A 20,230-nucleotide genomic window follows, 5' to 3' on the forward strand; every position below is an offset into this window, starting at 1 on the left:
AGGAAGGCATCTGTGCAGGAAATCAGCTCAGTATCCAAATAGGAGGCTGGCCTGGTATATAGAGTCATAGCCTGAGTGGGGAAAGGAAGAAATTCACAATGTGGCAGGCTGGCATGGAAAGTCAAAAGCCAAGCAAGACAAGGAACATATCCATGCATGAGGTGGGGCTGCCCTATGTAGCAGTCATGGGCTGAGTGGAGTAAGGAAAGTATTTGCACATTGGAGTCCAATGAGAAGAGCTGGAAAATAATGAGTACATATATCTCTTACATATTGGCTTCTAAATTCCATTTTCCACTGATAGGAATAGGGACTTCTTGGAGAAATAGTTAATTTTATAGCTAGGGCAGGAATAGTACAAGATGGGCCCAGAATATTTGTACAAAAGCATGGAATTGCTCAAAGAATGATGGGGACAAGGCAAAATGACAGAGAAGCTAGTTTAAAAGATTCCCATTATCTAACACATCTGGAACATTAACACCAAATAATAATAGTGATAGACTATAATTCAGTAAATAAAATAAGAAACCACTAATTTGTCAGATACAAATAAGTCTAAAGTTTGATGAGGAATAGAACATTTACATCCTTTAAAATACTTAATAATTACAAGGTAGGAGGAGAGTAACTTTACAGGGAAAAGCTTGTTAGCAACCACATTAATGAAGTTACCAAAGTGAACATCATCAATAATGGGACACATTGAAATCATGCACTACGTGATAAAATGCAATGAGATAAACACTGCATTGTTTCTGTGATGTTTCTGTCAAAGATGTACGACATGAATCCAATCATGAGGAAACACTGGGTGAGCCAAAATTGAAGAGATTTCTACAGAATAACTGGCTTCTGGTTTTGGCATCCAGGTAATACTGGCCTGAGAGAATGAGTTGGGAAATGTTTCTTCCTCATCTACATTTAGAATGAGTTTGTGGAGAACCGACATGAATTCTTGTTTAAATATTTGGTATAATTAACCAGGGAGGCCATCTGGGCCTAGGCTGTTGTGTGGAGAAGTTTAAAAGTTACTGATTCTATTTATTTTCTTTATTATTCAGATCTTCTATTTCTTCTTGAGTCAATTTTGGTCATTTGTGTCTTTCTAGAAATTTGTCCATTTCATCTAAGTTTTCTAATTTGTGGCATGATATTTCCTTACAATAATTTTTATTTCTCTAAAATTAGTAGTAATTTCTCCTTTTCATTCCTAATTTTAGTAATATGAATCTTCTCTCTCCCTTTTATTAATATAGCTAAAGGTTTGTCAATATATTGGCAGCCATGTTTTGGTTTATTGATTATCTGTTTTTCTATTCTCTATTTCATTTATTTGCTCTTGTTTTTATTATATACTATCTTCTGCTTATTTTGGGTTGAGTTTGTTCTCCTTTTCTAGTGTCTTATGTTACTTTATAGATTTTTTTCTTCTTTTTTAATATATGAATTTATAGCTATAAATTTCCTGCTAAATACTGTTTTGGTTGGATCCCATAAGTTAGGTATGTTGTGTTTCTGCTTTCATTCTTGTCAATGTATTTTCTACTTTCCTTTGTGATTCCTTCTTTGACTCACTGAGTATTTAGGAGTATGTTATTTAATTTCTACATATTTGTCTATTTCTAAATATTTATTTTTTATTATTTTCTAATTTCATTACATTATATTCAGAGAACATACTTCAAATGATTTAGATCCTTTTAAATTTGTTTAGTTTTATGTCGTAGCATATGGTGTATCCTGGATAATGTTCCATGTACTCTTAAGAATGTGTATGCTGCTGCAGTTGGATAAATTGTTCTATAGATGTGCTAGGTCTAGCAGGTTTATATTATGTTCAAGTTCTCTGTTTCCTAGTTGATCTTCTGCTTACTTGTTCTATCATTGAAAGTGAATTATTGGGGCACCTGTGTGGCTCAGTCGGTTGTATCTGCCTTTGGCTCAGGTCATGATCTCACGGTCCTGTGATCCAGCCCCACATCAGGCTCTGTGCTCAGCAAGGAGTCCGCTTCTGCCTCTCCCCATTCCCCAACTCCCCCCACTTGTGCTCTCTCTCTCTCTCTAATAAATAAAATCTCTTTCTAAAAAGTGGGTTAAGGTTTATTATGATTAAGTTGTCTATTTCTCTAATTCTTTTTTTTTAAGATTTTATTTATTTATTCATGAGAGACACAGAGAGAGGCAGAGACATAGGCAGAGAGAGAAGCAGGCTCCATGCAGGGAGCCCGATGTGGGACTCGATTCCGGGACTCCAGGATCACATCCTGGGCCGAAGGCAGACGTTCAACCCCTGAGCCACCCAGGCATCCCTATTTCTCTAATTCTATTCAGGTTTTTTCTTCATGAATTTTTAGACAGTCTTGTTACATGAATGTGTAATTGTTATATCTTCCTGATAGAATCACTCTTTTATCATTATAAAATGTCTCAATCCCTAGTGACTTTTTGGGTGATGTTTATGTGGTATATATTTTTCAGTCATTTTACTTAAAACTCTATATCTTTAAATCTAAAATCAGTCTCCTGTTTATAGTAGATAGTTGGATCTTTTTTAAAATCCAGTCTCAAGGATGCCTGGGTGGCTCAGCGGTTGGGCGCCTGCCTTCGGCTCAGGTTGTGATCCCAGGATCCGGGATCAATTCCCACATCGGGCTCCCTGCAAGGAGCCTGCTTCTCCCTCTGCCTACGTCTCTGCCCCTCTGTGTGTGTGTGTCTCTCGTGAATAAATAAATAAATCTTAAAAAAAAATCCTGTCTCAAAATGTGTGCTTTTTGAATAGCATAGCTAATTCACAGTTTTATTGTTATTAATATGACTGGTTTTACAACTGTCATTTTACTTTTTGCTTTTCCTATGATTCATATTATTTTCTCATTCCTTTCCTCTTTATTGTCTTCATTTGTAAGTGAATATTTTTTTAGTGTAGTATTTCAATTACGTTAATAATTGTTCACTATTTTTAAAATTTATTTTCTTGGTTACAATAGGACTTTCAGTATATATCTTAACTGCTCAGATCTACTTCAAATTTATACCAACTTAAGGACAGTGAGATAGGGAAACGTTACTCCCACGTAGTTCTATCCTCTTCTGCCTTTTTGTATGTTTGCTCATCAGCAAAATCTGCATTTTTTTTTGACAGCATCCATAAACCAACTTTTCCAGTCTCTTTTCCAAAAATAGTCAGCCCCTTTAGGGAGAGCTACTGAACTCTCTGTTCGTATGACTCTTCCTAATTGAAGCTCTCAGTACTGCTCCAGAGATGGGGGCAGAAACCTTCACTCTTGCAGTATCACCCCTTATAAGCAAGACGCTGGACTGGAGGGCAGGAAGGGGAGGGGCATCTCTAGTCTTCTTGCTTTGTCCCTTCCAGCATAGGACCTCAGCCCTACATGGAAGCTGGAGTGAAGTTTACTGGAGTCCAGTATTCTCAGCTTGCTGTGCCTGGGAATGGGAGCTAGGTGGACGGAGGGAGCCTCAAATGTCCCTTGCCAGGAACAGAGCTTCTGCAACCCAGAACTGGGAAGGACAAGTAATGCTGGTGTCCAACCTCTCCTGGGGAGAAATCATAGTCATAAACTGGGATATGGATTTTTTTGTGGTACATACAGCCTGAGCAGTCTAATAAGAACTGATGCTGGCAAGCAGGAGTGGATATATCATTAATAAGGCACAGTGAAGAATAAATTATGGGACTCCTTCTTCAAAACACATTAAGAAATTGAAATTGGTGACAGTAGATCACTAAATAATCATGTTTTAGGCCCTTCCAAGCCCCCAAACATAGGGACCCATGTAATTGCACAGGTCATATATTCATGAAGCCATGTTCACTCATTTTTACCCCAGAGTAGGATCTGGCAACTCCTGCTATGAAAGGTGTCATTTAAAGGTTATTAAAGGGGACGCCTGGGTGGCTCAGTGGATGAGCATCTGCCTTTGGCTCAGGGCATGATCCTGGGGTCCGGGATGGAGTCCCACATCAGGCTCCTTGCGGGGAGCCTGCTTTTCCCTCTCTCTGCCTCTCTCTCTGTGTCTCTCATGAATAAATAAATCTTTTAAAAACAATAAAGGTGATTGAAGGTGTTTCTGGGAGGTCCTAGGGGAGAGGCTTCTAAGTGAAGGCACAGGGCAGCCCTAGGTGGCAGAAGTCAGATGGAAGAGAGGGGGAATGTGATTTAGGGTATTGTCTGTATACCAAGCACCAGGGAAATATTTGATATCTTATAATCTATCATAATGCAAAAAAAAAAAAAGACTTTAAAAATTCAATTTCAGAAAATTTGGACTCACATTATTGAAAGGTTAATAAACCTACACAGCTAGCAGGCCAGGAGTTCCAGGGGTCCTTCTGCAAGACCTTTTGTCCTTTTGTCCAGATTTGTTGTCACTTTGTTGTCATATCCAGTTTATTAGGGCAATTCTGGTAGGGACTCCTAGGTTTATGGGAGGAATTCCAGAAATCTTTTGATTGGTATAGCTTATTATGCATGTTCTAAAGAGGGGAATTAAAATACTAGTTCCCCTAGACCCACTCATGTGGTTGATTGCCATTTATTTCCTGGTCTAGCCTTGACCTTTTTCCTCTACATTCCTCCTTCCTCCCCAACACCTCTCAACATATCAAAAACATCTTTAGCAAGCTGGTTTGAGAGTAATTTGCTAATTATATTATATATTACCATGGGATTTTTAATTTTTATCAAAGATAGAATTCTACTTAGGGAAGTGGTGCATTACAAGTGACAGTAGAGGATGGTATTCTGGTCTACACCTCAGTTTTAGCTCTTTTCCCTCTTTTAAATGATCACTACCAATAATAGTCAAAGCTGTGGTTACCCTGCTCATGTGCTTATCTCTCCATTATATTATTTTAATCCTTTTCATTCTAAAATGCTCCTATATATCAGTGCTTTTCAAACTGAGTATGCAGATGAATCACCAGGGATGTTCTTAAAATGCAGACTGCTAATTGAGTAGATTTGGGAGAGGTCTGAGATTTTGCATTTCTAATAAACTCCCAGGAAATCCCTACTCTATTGGTCTGTGGACCACAGAGAAGAGAAACACCCTGAACAATATTAAACAGAAATTGGTTTTTTTTTAAATATTTTATTTATTTATTCATTCATGAGAAACAGAGAGAGAGAGAGAGGCAGAGACACAGGCAGAGGGAGAAGCAGGCTCCATGCAGTGAGCCTGACATGAGACTCAATCCCAGGTCTCCAGGATCAGGCCCTGGACTGAAGGCAGCACTAAACCGCTGAGCCACCTGGGCTGCCCCAGAAATTGGTTTAAACTAAAACCAGGCTCTTGATTGTAATCTAGAAGTCATTATTCCCGAAGTGTTATTTTATTTTTTTTTTAAGATTTTATTTATTTATTCATGAAAGACACACAGAGAGAGAGAGAGAGGCAGAGACACAGGCAGAGGGAGAAGCAGGCTCCATGCAGGGAGCCTGACGCAGGATCACATCCCGGGCTGAAGGCAGCACTAAACCGCTGAGCCCCGGGCTGCCCCTATTCCCGAAGTTTTAAAGCAACTCTCTATACTTAGGATGTCACATTCTCTCCCAGGAGTCAATAGTCAATTAGTCTGAAAGGTGGATGTACTTTTAAAAGGCTTCTTAGTAATTTCAAAGGCTTCTGCCTTTTGGTCCCTGAACTTAAGAAAAACAAAAACAAAAAAAATCACATCATCAGAAAGTAGGAGATGCTGCCTGCCAACTAGTATAGGAGTAAAAACTCCCAAGCTTTTACTGCTTATTTGTGACATCTGAATTTTTCAAATATGATTTCTTTACTCATTTCATTATTTTCAGCCTCCTACGCATTGTATTTCTTCCATCTTTTTCATGAAATGTAAAGCACGTTTATTTTTATTTTTTTTAATTTTATTTATTTTTTCATGATAGTCACACACACACACAGAGAGAGGCAGAGACATAGGCAGAGGGAGAAGCAGGCTCCATATAGGGAGCCTGACGTGGGATTCGATACTGGGTCTCCAGGATCGCGCCCTGGGCCAAAGGCGGGCGCTAAACCACTGCGCCACCCAGGGATCCCGTAAAGCACGTTTAGACTATGAATGTGTCGAAAACTTCTTGCTTCTTATTAATCCTCTCTTCAGGTTACTTTTAAAGCCAAACAACTGGGCAGCCCAGGTGGCTCAGTGGTTTAGCGCCACCTTTAGCCCCAGGCGTGATTCTGGAGACCTGGGATCCAGTCCCACATTGGGTTCCCTGCATGGGGCCTGCTTCCCTCTCTGCCTGTGTCTCTGCCTCTCTCTCTCTCTCTCTCTCTCTCTCTCTGTGTCTCTCATGAATAAATAAATAAAATCTTTAATAAAAATAAAAATAAAGCCAAACAACTTTACTTATGGTGAATACATTCATCCCAAGTACAGTTTAAAAAAAAAATTAGAATCTCATCTTCTAAGAGTCAACAATATTTCTGGCTTAGTGCAAGTTATAAAATCACATTGTTCTATTAATACATCAGTGAATAGAACCAAACCCAACCCTTGACGTCTCTATGTGTAGCACTCTGACCATGTGTTTATGAGGAAAAAATCCTATTAATAGGATCCAGAAAATGTACTACTAGTTGAGGGTCTGAGTATTCTAAAGCCTATTTAAATACAACAATGCTTTTAAAATAAGATTTATTCAATATTTGAGGAAAAGCTTCAGTTTAATAAGACTCATATTTAACATCTGGCCATAAGACTGAAAGTTACTGAGTCAACAGAATGTGTCTTGATGAGAAAAGACTTCTTTTTTTGTATGAAAGATCTGAAATTAAAAAAGAGCTCCATTATTAAGAAATAGTCATTAATAACACAAACTATTTCGACTCAGATTAGTACCTCAGAGAAATAGATTTTTTAAAAGCATTCAAAAATAAAAAATAAAAAAGCACTCAGCAGAGAAATAAAGTGAAATATTTCATACATATTCAAATTTCTCTATCTTTAAAAGAGCTGGTATTAAGATATTTTTCACCAAGTCACAATTTCTCCTTAAAGCCCACCAATCCGTAGTGACTTTCATCTTCCGTTATTCTATAATATCTGTACAACTCAAATAGGAATCCTCTAAAAACAGCTCACAGTGCAGGTTATATTTTTTATGGATTCTATCTCCCCCAACTAGAGTATGAGCTCTTAGAGGGCAGGCACTATCTTTTTCAATTTTTGCGATTTTTCCTGTGATACACTAGTAATATATTTCAGTCTACATCCAGTCTAAGCCACTCTTTTCTTCCTCCCAATCCTGCTTTCCTCTTGTAACTCTTTCCTTATATTGTTCCCTAATCTAGAAGTAAATAGTGTTTCATATTCTAAAGCATTTGTTGTTCCTATATTTCAGAAAACGTAAATCCACCTCCAAATTTAGCTTTATAGGGTTAATTTTTTTAACTACTGTATTTTCTGAAGACATCAAAATCCATTCAACATCAATTGTACACCTACAGTTTACAGAAAAAATTATAAAACATAGGTCCATCAGTTCTAAATGCAGAACATTTTTTGTTAGCTACTATCTCAAACTAAACACTGTTATACAACTTACCGTTTTCAGTAAAGCCCTTTGCTTATACAAAAGCAGGCAAGTTATTACCAAAACAAATATTGAGACAAAAGCAAATGGTATCAAGAAAAATACTAAGGTTTCCTTCCATATGTCACCTAGGATTAAAAATCACAAAAAAGGGGGAAGGGTTAGATATTTACAATTATTTTTGAAACTGAATTTGTTTATAAATAAACCAGTAACTGGTAAAGAGCTGACCTAAAACTTGGTAACTTCTGCCATATTTGCTAGTGCATAGATACCATAGTTGTTTGCCTATAGCATTCCTTTCATTTGTGTACTTTGTATATAAAACAATTACCTTACTAAACTGTAACATCTCTCTTCATTTCACTTAGAAAAACAACTCCCCAAAGCTCAATTCTTATTTTCTGATATGATTTTATTTCAAATTTGACCTTGTGAAATTTCATAACAAAATGATGAAATATTAGTTAAGTGATTAAAGAAATAGGTCTTGTGTATCTCTTAACTCTTACTAAGTCAAAGGTTTATATTGTATCACATAAAGCTATATAGTGAGCAAGAGCTGGTGACAGGTAGCAGAATACATGATCAGAAAATTTGACACTTTGGTGTGGGGATTATTTTGAGCTGAGGGAATCGAAACCCAGCAAACTCAAGAAAAATGTTTACCTCTCCCTTAATTACATAAAAGAATTTAGATTTGGGAACCTGGTCTGAGAGAACTATTACCAGAGACAACTTTTAATGACCTATCTGTACGGCAGGGCAAACATCTAATTACAATAGTAGCTCCCCCATCCCCGACATACACACATTCTCATCCATGGTTTCAGTTATGCGTGGTCAACTATAGTCCAGAAGCAGATGATTCTCCTTCTGATGTACCATCAGAAGATCAATAGTAGCCTAATGCTATGTCATAATGCCTACATCATTCACCTCACTTTATCTCATCACTTAGGCATTTTATCATCTCACATCATCACAAAAAGAAGAGTGAGTATAAGGTATTTCAAAAGACCACATTCACATAGCTTTTATAACAGTTGTTATAACTGTTCTATTTGTTAGTTATTGCTATTAATTTCTTACTGTGCCTACTTATAAATTAAACTTTACCATAGACGATATAGGAAAAAACAATTTACATAGGGTTTTAGGCAACCACTGGGAGTTTTAGAACTTATCCCCTGTAGATAAGAGGGGGGACTACTGTACCAAACATCTCTTCTTATTGTTCTGTGAATTAATCTTTCTCCCCCTTTGAAGTCCCAGGCCCCAATCCTACTCCTTAGCTCATGATGGAATATAAGCCTCAACTGCCCTACTTGCCCTTAGGTCTCATATTTCCATGGGGCCCCTGTACCTATGAAATTAATTTTGTTTAATTGTTAATCTGTCTTATGTTATTTTAATTAGTAGAGCAGCCAAAGAATCTAGAAGAGTAAAAGGAACATTTTTCCTCCACAACAGTGGTGTATTCAGCAGGATAAACTTTAACTGACCAGTAAGAATTCTTATGTCAGTCTCCTGGATCTCTGCCTACAGTCTCATGAAAGCAAGAGTGGTGAGAGTCCTTTTCTTTTTCTAAATTTATTTTTTTTTAAGATTTTATTTATTTATTCATGAGAGACACAGAGAGAGAGGCAGAGACATAAGCAGAGGGAGAAGCAGGCTCCCTGCAGAGAACAACTGATATGGGACTCGATCCCAGGATCCTGGAATCATGACCTGAGCCAAAGGCAGATGCTCAACCACTGAGCCACTCAGGTGCCCCCTCTTTTTCTAAATTTAGATTAGCAGGAGAAAATATTTATGGAACAAGGTCCTTAGGTATAGTACATCTGGTAAAGATTTGATATTAGTACTTTTGGTTTCTATTGATCCTTTTCCTCTGTTTCCCTTTGTCCCTTTCTAGAACTTGAGAGCTTGGCTTTATGGCCAGTGAGGATATTCTGCCAACCAAAGAGTGTATGTACCAGTATGCATTTGGTAGACAGCTGTGACAGGCTGTGGATCTGAGCTGACTGGAATTAGGCCTAGGTCCACCTTAAAAACCAGAACTTAGGCTAAACTAGGTCTAGAGTGAGGTTTCTTTGTTTGACTCTGGCAGCTGTCAGGGGAATTTTGTCATAAGGGGTCTCAGCCCATGAGGGCCCTTTTGTCATTTCAACCTTCATGGTCTCATTGTGATAATAAAGGTCTCTGTTTTCTTAGGCTGGATCTTGTGAGGGCTGCATCTTTTGCACTCTCCTTTGGGGTACCTTACTGGTTTGAGTCACTTTTGAGATTAATAGATCCTACTTATCAATGGCCAGACAATGGATATTTTGAATTGGACTTCTAGATTGAAATATTTTTAGAGAGCACTCATCCTATTGACACCTGTGGAAAAACTCAATTAAAAATGGGACATAAAAAAATATAATGGCTAGCCTTAGGGATTCCCTTAACAAGATTAAGGAACAAAAATTAGAAAAAAAATTAAAAGTCTACATCTAGTGTAAATTCCCCTTTTCAAAATCTGGCTCCATTTGCCTAGTTCAGCTTCTCTTTTCTTATAACATATACAGAGAACACTCTTGCCTGATCTCCAGGACCAGGGTATATGGGTTACTTGTGTAAATGCTGAAAGATAGGAAGGGATTTTAGCAGAAGCACCCAAGAAGGGTGGTGGGGGTCCCTTTGCTATTCCTTATAATTCCCCCTACTTTCCAGGGATTTTTAATCAGGCTCTACCAGCTTCAGGTCTTTCCATACAATTTCCTTTCCAGGTATATTCTGGACCCTCATTACAAAGAATTCATGTCTCATGGACAGCAGCAAATCTTTTAAATTATAAAGCCCCTTTATCGCCACTTTCAGAAGATCATACCAATTTAGAGAGGAGTTGGAAAGATCAGTGGTCATTCAACCTGTCACTCACAAGGACCTTATTAGATGCTAAGGGGTATTCTTCCTACCCGTAGGTATATTGCAGTAAAAGACAAATCATGGGGCGCCTAGGTGGCTTAGTCAGTTGGGTATCTGCCTTCAGCTCAGGTCGTGATCTCAGGGTCCTGGGATCCTGCCCCAAATCAGGCTCTCTGCTCAGTGGGGAGTCTGCCTCTCCTCCTTCTGCCTCTTCCTCCACTTATGCACTTGCTCTCTCTCTTTCTCAAATAAATAAATCTTTTTAAAAAATTAAAAATAAGCGGTAAATCCTATGGCTCCCTGAGAAAACTGCCCCCCTCCAGAAGAAACAGATCAGAATTTCTCCTAGGCCTTCCTACAAATGATCAGCTGAAGGCCAATGTTCAGGGGCTGATAGAAGCAACAGGAGATGCTTCCCTCCAACCCCACAACAAAGGTGAATTGTTCCAAGTTTAAATAGTACACTCAGAAAGGCCTTTGCTTGAAAGCTTTATACAGACTTTACAAACGCCTTCTGCAAATTCTTCAACATCAACTCAAATGCCCTCACATCTGTCCTTAAAGGAGAGTTCCCGTATGGGCCCCTCCCAAAGTTCATGAGACTCTGAGGGATTTTCTGGTAAACTGCTACTACGTTATTCCCTTAAACAGCCAAGGGAAATGAAAACTAAAATTAATTAAAAACCTTGCCAAATACTGGAGCCTGCAAAGGGCATCCTGGGAAAACTGGCAGAAGCCAGCAAAGGGTGAGAATTCTTTACCAGAGTTAGCTCTCACAAATCTGTCCATAGTGCTCAATCAAGAGAGGAAAATGAAATTTCACATTGTCTCTTCCTTTCCAAATCCAGACCCATTGGTTATTGATCCTTTTTCTCCCGGAGATGGCTATATGCCTTCTTGCTTGTCTTGTTTTGTTTCCAAGAACCAAGCTTGGACTCCTGCCTGCTTGGGACATGCAGGTGGTTGATTCTTTCTTTTGGCTATCTTTGGGAGTGACTCTGGATCTTGGGAAGGTAGTAACCTTTGCATCCTCTTTGGGGCCCCTCTTATACTCAAGTGGGGGTTGTTAAGTACTGCCAGAAATACTGTTTGTCCTAGATGAAAACTGACAAGATATTCTAAAGAATTTTTTAGTAGATCAGAAGTTGGTCAGAAATTGAAAGCTGATATACAGAGCCTGAAAGAAATTTTTTTTAGGCCTCTTTCCCTAAGCTAAAATGAAATAATGCACCCAGAAAGAAAAACCTTCTGAAGCCTTTGTAAAAGGATTTACTAAACATTCCAAAGATCTCTGATATAAAAAAGACTGAAGATAAGGTACTTGAATGGGTGGACCAACCTATGATGTCACTTAGGCTACAATCCAATTCTTTGATAAGTTGAGAATAACTGTCTTTTCCTTACAAATCTTTACAAAACTAGAAATGCAGCTGTAGAGGTAGTTTAAAGTTCACTTATTCCTTCTTATCACTCTCCAAATTTCCTCCATTTCTAAAGGCTTGAAAGTATTGTAAAAATTCTGGCTTTAGGAAACCAAAGTCCTGTTAGAGGGACATGCATTCTTTCCCTGTGCCTTTGAGATGTAATTGTTAACTTTTATCTAGGTCATCTCTTTAAAGCACAAAATTCAGGGAGAAGTAATTCTTATCAGAAGAACACAAAAAGGGTAAGGTCATTTGAAACTTAGATGAATGCTTCTCACAAATATTAATTTGTATTATTGTACTTGACTCAATGGCAGTGATTTTTTAAATAGAAGCTAGAAGTTCTCTGTTTATGTCTGTCTGTATGCTTATGTGTGTTTATTTTTTTGAAGATTTATTTATTTTAAGGGGAGAGAGCCTGCACTCACAAGTGGGGGGAGGGGTAGAAGGAGAAGGAGAAGCAGACTTCCTGCTGAATGTGGAGCTCTACCAGGGTTTGATCCCAGGCCCCTGAGCTCATGACCTGCACAGGTCAGATGCTTAACTGACTGAGCCACCCAGGTGCCTCTGTTTATATGTGTTTATATATATGTATTGTATGGTATTTGTCTGCCTTTGAATAGTGCTGCCAAAATTACTTTGTAAAAGAATTCTATTTAATTGACATAAAGAAAATTAAACATTTATATAAACTGAAGTCTCAGAAATATAATAGAAACTAACCCAAATGAATTTCAGGTTTACATGAACTGGGAAAATACTTGGTATTAAATTTGTTGGTTTAATTAAAACAGGCATGTCTTTAGAGTTACAAGGATTAAACATAATACTTTTATTCTATCAAGGCTTATTAAACCTCAAAAGAGTTTATGTTATCTCTTACAAAATTTTTCAGCAAGAAAAAATAGCTTGGGATGATGTCTGACTTTGTTTAATGTCTCATCAAGTTTTTGTGAGTAATCAAAAAATAAGTTTTTGTGAGTAATCTAAACATAATGATTGAGAACAAGTGAATTAGATATTTATGAAATAAGAGGTTTTAGGTGAAATTTTTAGTTTCCCTAAATCTTTTTGGTAATCTAAAACCTTAAAGTTTTGCTAAGTTAAATGACCATAATATAGTCATAAAGATCATTTTTAAATAAGATAAAATGCTAAAACATTAATTACTGAACATAGGCTTATCTACTTCTTTCTTCCTTTTGTTAAAAAAAAAAAAGACAATAGGCTCAAAGTAGAGTCACTTGTGCTAAGCCCTGCACCAGCAAACTAAGACTTAATCTATAACTTAATTGCAATTTTAGCATTCTGTCAGGGACATGACCTTTATCCATTCAGTCTGGCACTACCTGATCAGCACTAGTAAGGTAAGTGATTGGTAAACCCTTGACCCCTTTCATTCCATAAAGGAAGGTGACCTTGCCTAAAATAATCCATGATTTTCCCCATTCTGCCTATAAAAGTCTTCCATTTCATACAGCCCCTCAGAGCTCCTTCCTATTTGCTAAGTGGGATGCTGCTCAATTTATAAATCTTACATAAAGCCAATTAGATCTTCAAATTTACACAGTTGAATTTTTATTTAAAACACTATTACATGGCAGCCCAGGTGGCTCAGTGGTTTAGCACCGCCTTCAGCCCAGGGTGTGATCCTGGAGACCCAGGATCAAGTCCCATATCGGGCTTCCTGCATGAAGCCTGCTTCTCCCTCTGCCTGTGTCTCTGCCTCTCTCTGTGTGTGTCTCATGAATAAATAAATAAAATCTTAAAAAAAAAACAAAACACTATTACAGGGGGATCCCTGGGTGGCTCAGCGGTTTAGCGCCCACCTTCCACCCAGGGCATGATCCTGGAATCCCGGGATCGAGTCCCACATCAGACTCCCTGCATGGAGCCTGCTTCTCCTTCTGCCTGTGTCTCTGCCTCTCTCTCTGTGTCTCTCATGAATAAATAAATAAAAATCTTTTAAAAATTAATTAAAAAAACATACTATTACAAAGAAACTAAGATACTTGAGTCTGTTGATAAACATGTCTTGTGTCATACTGAAAGACTATATTGGGAAGAAACATGTTTCTAGAAATTATGAAATGTATTCATAAAGTTTCCAATCTAAAGAATACTGGCATAACAGTTTACAATTGCTTACTTCTTAGTTTCACTATAAATTAAGATTTCTAAAGGTTAATTATTCTAATTAATTAATGTAATTAAAGCTTCTAGAGGGGCACCTGCATGGATCAGTGGTTGAGCATTTGCCTTTGGCTCAAGTCATGATCCTGGGGTCCTGGGATCGAGTCCCGCATCAGGCTCCCTGCAGGGTGCCTGCTTCTCCCTCTGTCTATGTCTTTGCCTTTCTCTCTGTGTTATCGCATAAATAAATAAAATCTTTAAATAAAAAATAGAGCTGCTAGAAATAATAAGGAAAATATCTCTGTATATAAGGAAAGTACAATATATATTTTTGGTAAGAGAGGTTATGAGGAATGGAGATGTATTTTTTGTTTAGGAAAAAGAAAGTAGTTTTATCCTAAAGTGAAACTGGTTGTTTCAGAAGAAGAAAGAAGAAAATAAAGAAGAAAATAAAATAAAGAAGAAAATTTGGAAGAAAGAAAGAGAAAAAGAATCCTACATTTTGTGCTCAAGTTAGCTAAAATAGAATTAATTTATTATAAGAGTTATAAAATGAAGCTTTAAAATCAGTAATGTACTTACATAAAACTGGAACTTAATTTTCTTTTATCTGTTAAAAGGACAAAATTTTCTTGGACTATTGGTCTTCTATTGATAAGAGATTGTCAAAGGTTTTTCCTTAACTTTTAAGTAGTCTGCCTAGAAAGTAAAGATTTTCTGTTTTATCAAAGTAATTTCCTGAGCTTCATGTCTGGTCTTTGACAGTTAAGAAAACTGAATCTCCTCAATACTGAAAGAGCAAAGTTTTACTAATAACCATGTAACCTTCTGTACTTGCCTTTGAAATCTTTTGTCACTTTGGTCAAATAAATAAATATTGTTTCATAGTGACATGTGATCCTTTTTTAGTCATGTCCAAACTTTTTTATATTTTTGACAAATTTCCTATAATCAAATTCCAAATGAAGTCCTTTTGACTTAGAACTTGGGTATTTTCTAGAGAGTCCCTGGAACATCTCAAAAGTTATGTTCTCTCTCCTTACAAAAAGCGAGATACCAAACTAATTAGGCTAGTTTGCTATGTTAAATTACATGGGAAGCATTGTCAAATAAGTGATGCTAAAGCTTCTTAGATTATATTTGTGTGGATATATTAGTAATATAAGTGTTTCAAAATTATGTGAAATTCCTAGAAATGTGGCATGTTTGGTATAATGATTGTTAGACATAATTCCAGTTACTGTCTTAAAATGTCTTAAAACCAAATTTCCTTGTCACTTCCATTGAAATGAATTTTCATCAGATCTTTAATAATAAGTATTTTTTAAAACTTTTTTTATTTACAGTTATTGTTTTACCCATACACTTTTGAAAAAGTGTTCAAAAGTATTTGAAAAGTACTATATCTTCAAAAAGATTTAAGGAAAGCACTTTTGACTTTAAGATCATAAAATTGAACAGAGTAAGAATTTCCAGAACTACTGAAAACCCTGGATTAAAGCAGAATGAGAATTAATCACATGGCATTCAGTGAAACTGATGAGGGTAATTATAATTTCTAAAATATTTTGTTTGAAACTTTGCTTTTTTTTTTTTTAATGGTTTCTTTTTCCAGATTTAAGGAAACTTTTTTCTCTTAAGTACCTACATCTTAGAGCAACTTGGTAAAGTGCATCTTTGTGAAGATGGAACAACTTTCCTCCCTACCTGATCCCTCCAGAATTTGGAGTGAGTATTCTTATTTCATGGCAATATTTGTTTAATAAGAAGCTGTTCTCCTTGTTAACAGGACACAACTGAAAAATTGGTTATATTACTAGGGCTTTGACTGGAATGTCATATTTGAGAGACATCTACATAGACTCAACCAGATATCACCAGTCTTCAGGAATTAAGGTGGGCTTTATGGGGGCAATAATTAAGCCCTTGGAAAAAATCAGCCTGGTGCCTTCTTGTCAGGTCACTTCCTGGCAGGATCGGGAACGTGAGAAAATCTGAGGAACCTCAAGAAGAGAGAAATTCACCCAAATCTATAGGTAGTGTAAGCCAAGTCTAATGACAAGAATTCAGCTTGGCTTCTTAGCCTTCAAAGGCTTTTAAAAATCCAATCTGAGATTCCCTATGAAAAGTTCCAGCAAAGCAGATTTAGGAGCCTATATCATCATCAATCACTATTCTTGTTGCACTTATGTAAATAATCAGGTCAAGTTTATTGAAACTAGATTTTGCAAACACATTTGTCTTACTATGGTTCTCTTTATAAACTGGAGTTGACTATGGAAAGGAAACTGTTTTAGTAATACACCTTTGTGGATATCAAATTATTGTACTGTTAATTACCTCTGAGGTTTTCTTTTCTATGTATAAAATGGGCTATATACTGAACTCTTCTAGTTTCCTTATATATATGGCTACAACCCTCCAAACTAAGATTTCCAAAGTTCTTCCACTCTTCTGACATGGAATCAATGAGAAGTAAAAAATCCCCTTTCTGGAAGCCATGCAAGCTAAAGCTAAACAACTTCATATAAACTTCAAAGAAATCACCACAACAGCTCATTTATAGACAATCTTTGTGCCTATAACAGTGTGGGCTACTGAGAAAGATCACTAGAGACATTCAAACTGCAAACTAGGAAAATCTATCAGACTGCCACTTCCTGCTCTTGGTCCATCTAAAGATGAGTTAAACAGTACATCTAGAAAACTTCTTGACTGGTTGGTTGCCTTCAGAAGTCAGGGTCCTGGGATCAAGCCCCACATACCAACAGGCTCCCTGCTCAGTGGGGAGTCTGGGGCTCCCTCTGCCTCTCCCTCCCCCCTGTTCTCTCAAATAAATAAATAAAATCTTAAAAAACAAAGAAGTCAGAAACTGAAATCATAATCTGCCCCTATTACTAACCATTTTTGTTTGTTTCCACAGAAGTGCCTCTTCTTAAATACCTGATTGCTTGCATTATAGACCTAACTTCTGGAGCCTGCCCACATCACCAACTCTTAAACTGAGACACAACTGCTTAATTAAACTGTCTCTGGGCTGAGAAACTTCTTAGGAAAGTTTCAAAGGCAAGACTGAAAAGGAGCAGAATACATGAACCAAAATGTGCCACTTTGGCATGTGGATTATTTTGAGCTGAAGACATTCAAGACCCAGCAGTCTTTAGAAAAAAAATTTACCTCTCTCTTAACTACCTAAAGAATTTAGATAGTGGGCCTGAGTCAGAGAGTCACTTTGGTCTATTACCAAAGAAACATTCATCTCAATGAACCATCTTCATGGTAGGGCAAATATCTAATTACCAAACAGCTGCTCTTCTTATTGTCCTGTGAGTTCTATTCCCCTTTGAAACTCCAGGCCCCTATCCCATTCCTTAGTTCATGATGGCATATAGTAAGCAGTGACTGCTCTACTTACCCTTGAGTCTCATATTCTTACAGGTTGCTGTACACAAAATTAGTTTTGCTTCTGTTGGTCTGTCTTGTGTCAAGTTAATTATTAGACCAGCCAAAGAACCTAGAAGGGTAGAAGAAAAATATTTCCTCCCCTACACTGGTCTTTATAAAAGTCCCTGTGTGACAAAGATAAACTCAAAATGGATGAAAGATCTAAATGTGAGACAAGATTCCATCAAAATCCTAGAGGAGAACACAGGCAACACCCTTTTTGAACTCAGACACAGTAACTTCTTGCAAGATACATCCACGAAGGCAAAAGAAACAAAAGCAAAAATGAACTATTGGGACTTCATCAAGATAAGAAGCTTTTGCACAGCAAAGGATACAGTCAACAAAACTAAAAGACAACCCACAGAATGGGAGAAGATATTTGCAAATGACATATCAGATAAAGGGCTAGTTTCCAAGATCTATAAAGAACTTCTTAAACTCAACACCAAATAAACAAACGATCCAATCATGAAACGGGCAAAAGACTTGAAGAAAAATCTCACAGAGGAAGACATAGACATGGCCAACATGCCCATGAGAAAATGCTCTGCATCACTTGCCATCAGGGAAATACAAATCAAAACCACAATGAGATACCACGTCACACCAGTGAGAATGGGGAAAATTAACAAGGCAGGAAACCACAAATGTTGGAGAGGATGCGGAGCAAAGGGAACCCTCTTGCACTGTTGGTGGGAATGTGAACTGGTGCAGCCACTCTGGAAAACTGTGTGGAGGTTCCTCAAAGAGTTAAAAATAGACCTGCCCTACGACCCAGCAATTGCACTGTTGGGGATTTACCCCAAAGATACAGATGCAATGAAACGCAGGGACACCTGCACCCCGATGTTTCTAGCAGCAATGTCCACAATAGCCAAACTGTGGCTATTGATGGAGCCTCGGTGTCCATCGAAAGATAAATGGATAAAGAAGATGTGGGGATCCCTGGGTGGCGCAGCGGTTTGGCGCCTGCCTTTGGCCCAGGGCGTAATCCTGGAGACCCGGGATCGAATCCCACATCGGGCTCCTGGTGCATGGAGCCTGCTTCTCCCTCTGCCTGTGTCTCTGCCTCTCTCTCTCTCTCTGTGTGTGTGACTATCATAAATAAATAAAAATTTATAAAAAAAAAAAAAGAAGATGTGGTTTAGGTATACAATGGAATATTACTCAGCCATTAGAAACGACAAATACCCACCATTTGCTTTGACGTGGATGGAACTGGAGGGTATTATGCTGAGTGAAGTAAGTCAATCGGAGAAGGACAAACATTATATGTTCTCATTCATTTGGGGAATATAAATAATAGTGAAAGGGAATATAAGGGAAGAGAAGAAATGTGTGGGAAATATCAGAAAGGGAGACAGAACATAAAGACTCCTAACTCTGGGAAACAAACTAGGGGTGGTGGAAGGGGAGGAGGGTGGGGGGTGGGGATGAGTGGGTGACGGGCACTGAGGGGGGCACTTGATGGGATTAGCACTGGGTGTTATTCTGTATGTTGGTAAATTGAACACCAATAAGAAATAAATGTATTAAAAAAATTTTAAAAATCATTTGAAAAAAAATTACTTAAGGAAAAATTTTTTTTAAAAAGTCCCTGTGTGAATAATGGAGCTAGTCTTTATTTATTTATTTTTTAAAGATTTTGTTTATTCATGAGAGATACACAGAGAGGCTGAGACACAGGCAGAGGGAAAAGCAGAAGCAGGCTCTCTGCAAGGAGCTTGATGTGGGACTCCATCCCAAAACCCTGGGATCAGCCCATGAGCCGAAGGCAGATGCTCAACCACTAAGCCACCCAGGTGTCCCAATGGAGTTGGTCTTTAAAGGTCATTTTTTTTTTAAGATTGTATTTATTTATTTATGAGAGACAGAGAGAGAGAGAGAGAGAGAGGCAGAGACACAGGCAGAGGGAGAAGCAGGCTCCATACAGGGAGCCTGATGTGGGACTCGATCCCGGGTCTCCAAGATCAGGCCCTGGACTGAAGGGGGCACTAAACCGCTGAGCCACCCAGGCTGCCCTAAAGGTCTTTTTTTTTTTTTTTTAAGATTTTATTTATTTATTTGACACAGAGAGAGGGAGCAAGAGGCCCACTAGCAGTGGGGGTAGCAGGCTCCCTGCTAAACAAGGAGCTTGATACAGGGCTTCATCCCAGGACCCCAGGATCATGACATGAGCAGAAGGCAGACACTTAACCAACTGAGCCACCCAGGTTCCCGTAAAAGTCATGTTTTTAAAGTTGTCTAACATTTTAGAGACTAAATGAGATGAGGTTGTTTTTCTTTTCTTTCAGCATAAAGCATTAATGGTTCTTTTGCATTGCAAGAAATGAGCAATCATTAGACAAATTTAAAAAGTAGACAAGCCTTGTCCTTCCAAAACCAGTATCTTCCATTCATTTTGAAGGACTACAGAGCATCTTGAATCCGAGGTCCATTACCTACACTCAAACCTACCCTCAAATCCACCTTTTTCTTTGTCCTGTTCCCTTAGGATTTTTTCTTTTCTTTTTTTTTTTTTAAGATTTTATTTATTTATTCATGACAGAGAGAGAGAGAGGCAGAGACACAGGCAGAGGGAGAAGCAGGCTCCATGCAGGGAGCCCAATGTGGGACTCGATCCCGGGACTCCAGGATCACACCCCGGCCTGCAGGCAGCACTAAACCGCTGAACCACGGGGGCTGCCCAGGATCTTATTTTCTACTAAAAAATTAACAAATTCAAAAAAAAATAAATAAATAAAAAAT

The 20,230-nt window shown here is 37.9% G+C and overlaps 1 protein-coding gene across 8 annotated transcripts in view; it reads right to left on the bottom strand.

The window, feature by feature from the left end:
• IL13RA2 (interleukin 13 receptor subunit alpha 2) overlaps positions 1-20,230 on the bottom strand; it is a 106,731-nt gene that overhangs the window by 50,775 nt on the left and 35,726 nt on the right. For 2 of the 8 annotated variants that reach the window (XM_035712365.2, XM_035712362.2), the window contains exons 9-10: positions 7,578-7,693; positions 5,346-5,668 (exon numbers count right to left, since the gene is read on the bottom strand). The exons of 1 other annotated variant lie outside the window; for it this stretch is intronic. In XM_035712365.2, coding sequence (XP_035568258.1) covers positions 5,591-5,668; positions 7,578-7,693 — 194 coding nt within the window. In that variant the 3' untranslated portion in view covers positions 5,346-5,590. Of the gene's footprint in view, positions 1-5,244; positions 5,669-6,650; positions 6,798-7,577; positions 7,694-14,640; positions 14,735-14,941; positions 17,550-20,230 lie in introns of those variants that run through there. 5 more of the 8 variants (XM_035712361.2, XM_035712366.2, XM_025431360.3 and 2 more) reach the window with 5 other exon arrangements.

Source organism: Canis lupus, chromosome X (assembly GCF_003254725.2).
Source record: "Canis lupus dingo isolate Sandy chromosome X, ASM325472v2, whole genome shotgun sequence".
NCBI lineage: Eukaryota > Metazoa > Chordata > Mammalia > Carnivora > Canidae > Canis > Canis lupus.